The following is a 6,963-nucleotide window of genomic DNA, read 5'->3' on the forward strand; positions in this document are numbered from 1 at the left end:
GTCGGTTGTAATAAGCGTCTGCGTGGTGTTGTGTAACTCACTTTTCTGAAAAAATCATCATGAACTCTCCGGCTGACGCGAATGACGGCCGCCTGGCCTCTTAGAAGCTGCTGGACTTTGCACACAATCTCCGTGCACCATGACCTGCTACAGTTCTAGATACAAACAAACAGCATGTTACCATGTGTAGTGGCACTGCACAGTGTTCAGTGGCTGCTGTGCTACCAGGGGCCTCACCAGTATGTCATCCTGCATCATGTCTTCAGGATGAAGGGAGCGTACATCCCTCTGTCTGGCCTTTAGCTGGGCCAAATCACTCAGCACGCTGCAGTTCACCCCTGTGGCCTAAGGAGCAATTTAAATATGTCAAATATATTCTAAAAGAGAGATACAAACACTCACGCGGAAGCACTACTCACGTTGTATGAAAAGACATCAGTGACAGTCATAAAGACTCTGTCTCCAGCAGCCACAGAGGGCAGATGCAGCCTGAGCTCCAGATTACTCACTGAGTAACAGCCGAGGTTCTGCAGCTACAAACGCACAAACAAAAATTTCTCTAATTGAGTCTTTGTTTTTTAGAGTGACTTTAGAGTTTACTGGGAGATTTACAATAACTTGAAGGTTTATAAACTGAACATGGAATGTGGTCCACAGATTTACCCTGAGGTGCGTGAAGAACTCTGGTCCAATTGCCTCTGACACTGTCCGAGTGGGGTGGACCTCATATCGGTTCAAATTAGAGTCACTACACAGAAAAACGGGGAAAACATTACATTAATACAATGTATTTAAAGTAACTAAAATATCTGATTGTTGAATATATACAGTATTATGCACACACCTGCTAACAAACAAGTCTGGTTCATACTGAACAAAACTCTGCAGCTGAACACTGTTGTCCTCCAAAGTATCCTCTCTCTCCACGCTGTCGCTGTAAAAGAACCAGAGGGTTACATAATCTGTGCTTTTCACACTTTTAATCTCTTGTTATAGAAACCATATTAAAAACCTTATGGAGTATACAGAACATGTTGCTTTGGGGAGCTACCTGTCAGCATTAAGCTTCATCTGAACTCTACTGTGCAGAGATGTGCAGCTGAACTCAAACTCCAACATGAAGTTAACCTGAAAAATAAAAAGAGAGAACAACCTGCTGAAGTGACACATTTCACCTGGAGGAAGTGAAGTATGAGTGGGCTGAGTCGAGAGAGTGATGGAGCTATTTCCTCGGCATGGACCTACTTTTGACTGGGAGCGAAATACTGGATAGCTGACATTACACGAGTGGCTGTTGGCACCAAGGGCTGTACACTCAATCTTAAAGTGGGCATCCTCCTACATCAAAAGAAACAAAAGTGAGAAACAGAAACTGTGCGTTAGTTTGTCTTTGTAGGTCTGTGTAAATTGTATGTTGAGTTATGTGTTAGCAATATAGGTGTGTGGTTTACCCTAATGCTGAGGCTGGAGAAGTGCAGGTTGCGTGAATAGTGCAGCGTCAGGCTGGTGTTGTAGGCGTTTTCCAGTCTGTTCTGAAGCTGCACCTCCACCGCCAGACGCCTACGAGGGCTGCGAATCACATAAGGCTTCTGTCTGTGGAGAAAACACAATGAAAAACTCACTGAAACCTAACAAACAAGCAGATATCTATCAAACTCATGTGGAAAGAAAAGAGAATAGAGGAACATCTCAGATCTGTACCTTGTCCCAGAGATGTCCATATGAGCCTGCAGCACCAGATCTGTCGTACACACATCATCCTCGCCACAGTCTTTAAAGAACTGGATCTGGAGAGGCACACGTGGAGAGGACAGTGTGTTTGATGGAGAAAAAAAGGGTGGAAATGTGGTGCAGTAAGAAAGTTGTTAACGATAACAGTCAATGCTGTGCCACTCACAGATTTCTTCACAGTTGTTGGCCAGCCTTCATCCAACACCGGACCACTCTCTGTATTGTTGATCTTAAACCGCAGTGAGAAGCTAATTGGACGGATGTAATCTGCTGTGTCCTACAACAAAGACAGAAACAAATGTGATAAATTAAAGTCATTCAGTTTCTCCTGTTGTACCTGTATGAATTATGTTTTCATGTTTAACTTGTGGTTGATGTATGTGCAAACACTCACATAGACATGGAAGGGCAGCTTATAGCAGAGAGTTTGTCCTGTGTGAACTCGGACTGCCAGCTGGGTCTGCCGGTGGGAGCTGTCGTCAAACAGTGCCCGCGCAGACAACTTCCTGTCGTCCAACATGGCCGACACCCACAGATCTGAGGAGGGAGCAGGCAGTTGAGACAGATGGTGAGTGTTGGAAAATTCCCATTCTAATTATTTGTGTGACTGGCCAATTCACAACACTTACAGTGCTTGTTGTAAGGCTTAGAGAGAGGGCATGTCTGTGACTTTGGGGTTTATGAATAAATAAAGCGTTATACCAAAGCTGTTGCTGTGTGGTCCAGGAGAGCGGGACACAGTTTTGAAGCAGGCAGTGGCATTGAGACAGGCTGATTCTCTGGCTCCCCTCTGGCAGGTCTTCTGAATGACGTTGATGGAGTGCGGCTCGAAGGACAGACTCACATTGATCTGGACTATACTTCGAGAGCTGGGGACAGGAGGGACAGTGGAGGATAAAACATGATTTAATTTGCAGCCGTGTGACACCATAAAAATGTAGAAGCCAGTAGATGATTTTAATCTATATGGGAAATTAAATATAGCTTCTTTTTGTATGATTTATTTCCTTTAACATAGAAATTAACTGGCTGTAGTTGCATTTAATGTGTTGTCTAGCTTCCTTATCTCCCAATGCCTGCAGCTATAAAATAGAATCTGTTCTGGCAATGCCCTTCTCTCCCCTCCCGAATCTGCCTCTACCCACCTGAGCAGCACAGCACTGCCATGTGCACCCACTGCCAAGTCTATTAGATCATCTCCGTCCAAGTCCAACCGAGCACTCACACTGCGGCCAAAATACTGCAGGGAGGGGGAAATCGATGACCCTGGAATACGCTGTGAGGCAGAAACAAAAACAGAACTCAGTTTTAATGAAACCTGAAATACACGAGTGAGAATATATCTGTGGGCAAATTACAAGTACCTGCTTATAATTGTGGATGATATGAATACCGTCTCCATGGTAGACATAGATGGCCCCCCTGTGTTCATCCTCCAGCGGGGCTCCCACCAGTAGGTCAGTGAAGCCGTCGTGGTTGAGGTCTGGAGCGGCTGCCAGTGCATAACCAAACCTGGCATCCTGGGTCTTATCCTCAGACTTCAGAGTACCATTAGATACAAACTTCTCTTCCTGGGAGAAAAAGAAAGAAGAGGGAAGGAAGATAGAAAAGTTGGAGGGTAACATTCAGGGGATGAAAAAAAATAGATATTGAGAAAATTGCAATGAAAACAAGTAAACAACATAATCTTGTAGTGATTGCATAATACTCCATAAGGAATGATCAGTGCCAATGCTGTCTTACCCCACTGAGGGAGTAGATGTAGACTTTACCAGCCTCCTTGTTTCCTGAGCCAAGGAACATTGGAGCTGCAACCAGAAGGACATCAGTGATGCCATCCTGGTCGATATCGAGCCCACACACCTCGCTGCCATAGTAAGATCCAATCTACAGACAGAAACACGCTCTTTCAGCTTACTGCCAGTAGGTGGAGCCCTTGCTTTAATCTCTGCTGTTTTCTGCTGTATTAAATAGATAAAAGTGACTGAAGGGAGAGGAGAGACTCATGAAGACCTGTTACCTGTTCTCCATTGAGGGCCTGTACAATGTTGACATTGCCGTCTTCACTGAGTTCAAACAGGATGACTTTGCCTTTGTGTTTGAATCGAGGAGCCCCAGCAACATACAGTCTCCTCCAGTCACCAACTACCACAGATGACACTGTGTAACCTGGAAACATAAATACACATCATCCAATATTGCAACCTAATCTATGGCCTTCAATAGAGAGAGGTAAGAGTCATTACTTTAAATCAAGCATACTGTCTGTGGTTGACCATTTGGACCATGAAAATCAACTTGCAGAGTTACATGTTCGTGCAGTTTAAAGTGTGGTCTGACTTCAACCTACTCTGGTGTGGTGTGTTTCTACATGCTGGTAGAAAGCTCTGATGTGAGATTTGAGAGATAAACAATAAGCAAACAAGGATGTTTTAGGTAGGATCACAACTAACTTTTGCATCGTGCCCCAATTGCACAGGTTTTCAAATCAGTCCAAGCTATAGTACACAATAACACAATAATCTGTGCAATAGTAACACACGCAAAAAGTATGATCCTGTAGTGTGATACTGTCATATGTGGGTACCTAAATAAGCAGCATGATTTTTGAGCTCCAGTGGAAACTCGCTTTTAAAAGCCTCTCTGGATGGCGTTATGCGTCCATTGATCCCTTCCTTCAGCACTCCACCGTCCCAGTCATAGGCACCCACCGTCCCAAACAAAATGCCATCCTGAAGAGCAGAAAGGGGCATGTATGAAACACACAGTTGAAACGCAGGTAAAGCAATTCATACAAAGATGAACAGCTGATCAGACTTACATCCAGTGTGTGTGTGGAGAAGCCGATCTGAGACATCTCCATGTGGAACGAGCTCTCGTTGTAGCCCAGTGTGCCTACAAGCAGACAGAGACAGCAAGTCAGTCTTCTTCATTGTCATGTTTCTTTACACATCTCCTCCCTTCCTTCCTCTCCCTCTCAGGGTCTGGTCTAGATGGCATCATTAGCCCCTCACTCACCATGAAGACCACAGGTGGCAGACATGCCTCACCCTTTCCTTTCCTCCTGTCCCTGCTTCTCTGAGTTCCCCAAACATTTAAAGGGTGGCATCACTTTTTATCAGCCTTCCTCTCATGTTCCCGCAACTATTGTGATAGCTGTACACTCCCTCTACCTTCTTTTCCTTTTCTTGCTTTCTCTGCAGAACTACCGTTTATTTTTTCACATGGACCCAATCCCACCCACTTAAATATTCTTTCTTCATTTCTGTCTAACATTCTTATATTTCATTCTTCCTCATCTAATTTACTATTACTATTAATGTTAATGTTATGTTATAATGACCCTTGCATTAATGAAATCCCAACTATATATACACAGTATACAGTAAATATCTGTATTTTTATGCTTTTATTCTTTTTATGCGTCATGCGACCCAACTATATTTACATCTTGATGGATTATTTTCAAATGAACCCTACTGATAAATCATGTGGTTTGCTGAGATTATTGGTGCCAATCATGAGTGCAACATTGCTGCTTTCTTTCTTTTCAAACATCTTTCCTTCATTCCTCCACAAACCTTCCAGAGTGAAGATGCGATCTCCCAGGGCATCCACAATGTCATTGAGAGCGGCTTCATTAGTCACATTGAAAAAGTATTTGTCATCAGGGTCGCTGGCGATAAACTTGATCTCATTAATGAATGTCTCGGGGTCCTGCTGCCGACGGATGTAATGACCCAGTACCTGGAGCCCAGCGTGAGAGAAAGAGAGAGGGAAAAATACTTTAAAAAGAGACAATACGGTAACTGAATAAGCAGATAACAATATAACATTGAGGGATTAAGCTGGAGGCAGAGAAAGGGGGCGAAAGCGAGAAAAACAGAGAGCATAAACAGACTTTTTGGCATGAATCAGAGGAATTGCTTCCCCATGTTTCTGAGGGACTGTGAAGAGAGATGAAACAAGGTTCTCAGCAAATCTTCCAGCAGTATGAAGCTGAATCAGGTGCGGATCAGGAAAAAAAAAAGGGACTGGAGCACACTGATGGATTTGCTGCCTGCAAACAGACCAATATTTCAGCACCTACTGTGTCTTCATCATTGAAATTTGAGGGAAGAGAAGAGAGGGCCAATGTGTAGCCGTTACACACCAGATAAACTTAGTTACGTCGTGACCTGCCGCCTTTTGCAATATATTTGCCAAACCTCAATAGCTGTGGTTACTAGTCTTGAGTCTCCCTAACTACAATAGCCATGGATTCCAAATCTAAAAAGATAAAAGTTTTTTTACAGAGAAATAATGAATAGTGCGTGGATGTGTGTTTGCTTACCACCAACGCTATTAGCTTTCTGGTGTGCTATATCCGCAGGGATTTTTTTGTTGTTGCCAAAGATGGCTTTTGATAGTAAAGGTTGCTAACCCCTGATATAGAATATGATGCATTGCTGTAGATTAAACTATCCAACAGTAAATAAAGTAGTTCTAAAATTAGCTTAACCATAAACATCCACAGCAGTGAAATGCAACATGCACATTAATGCACAGTAATGCAGCAGTAATATTAAACCACAAACACCATAATAGGCTGATAGTAAAACACTGACAATGACCATTTTTCTGCACAATGACTACTTTTACTTCTTTTAATTGCTTTTATTATAGCGACAGCTGAAGACAGACAGGAAAGGGGGGCAGAGAGAGAGGGGACGACACACAGCAAAGGGCCGCAGGTGGGACTCGAACCCTGGGCCGCTGCAGCACGGACTCAGCCTCAGTACACGGGGTGCCAGCTCAACCAACTGAGCAGACTGGGCACCCCTTTTTCTTTCACCATAGTTTCTCCTGTATGTTTGGAAGGCTGAGCTGTATTCAGATGATGATGTCACTCAATCTGACACAGTGGTACTTTAAACTGTCACTAGATTCCCAGAGCCCAACTTGATGTATACAGATTGCTTATTTTGTCTGACCATCAGGCAGAAAACCAGAAGTTAGTGACTTACCATGGTATGAAACAGAAAAGCAACAAATCTTCACATTTCAGAATTTTTCCTTTTTCTTTTTTACTACCATTGATTTATTTATTTGTTGATTTGTGTAATCAGTAATCCACAAAGTGGTTTGGTGCAGTGTTCTGGCACACAGCGAAGAGCATAATTTGTGCAAGATTGCTATTTTTGTTTTATGGGGAAATTGAGGATGGAACTAGAACACATTTGATAAATGATC

General features: G+C 43.2%; 1 protein-coding gene across 1 annotated transcript in view; it reads right to left on the reverse strand.

The window, feature by feature from the left end:
• itga10 (integrin, alpha 10) overlaps positions 1–6,963 on the reverse strand; it is a gene marked incomplete in the record, with an annotated part of 28,051 nt that overhangs the window by 843 nt on the left and 20,245 nt on the right. Inside the window, 19 exon segments of the mRNA XM_035671740.1 lie at positions 42–155; positions 238–345; positions 420–533; positions 664–748; positions 845–934; positions 1,052–1,128; positions 1,246–1,338; positions 1,452–1,593; positions 1,702–1,787; positions 1,898–2,008; positions 2,126–2,268; positions 2,434–2,600; positions 2,877–3,007; positions 3,096–3,302; positions 3,475–3,618; positions 3,752–3,900; positions 4,319–4,463; positions 4,553–4,626; positions 5,313–5,478. Of these exon segments, the coding sequence (XP_035527633.1) occupies positions 42–155; positions 238–345; positions 420–533; positions 664–748; positions 845–934; positions 1,052–1,128; positions 1,246–1,338; positions 1,452–1,593; positions 1,702–1,787; positions 1,898–2,008; positions 2,126–2,268; positions 2,434–2,600; positions 2,877–3,007; positions 3,096–3,302; positions 3,475–3,618; positions 3,752–3,900; positions 4,319–4,463; positions 4,553–4,626; positions 5,313–5,478 (2,346 nt within the window).

This window comes from Morone saxatilis, unplaced genomic scaffold (assembly GCF_004916995.1).
Source record: "Morone saxatilis isolate NCDOM2014 unplaced genomic scaffold, NCSU_SB_2.0 Contig24, whole genome shotgun sequence".
NCBI lineage: Eukaryota > Metazoa > Chordata > Actinopteri > Moronidae > Morone > Morone saxatilis.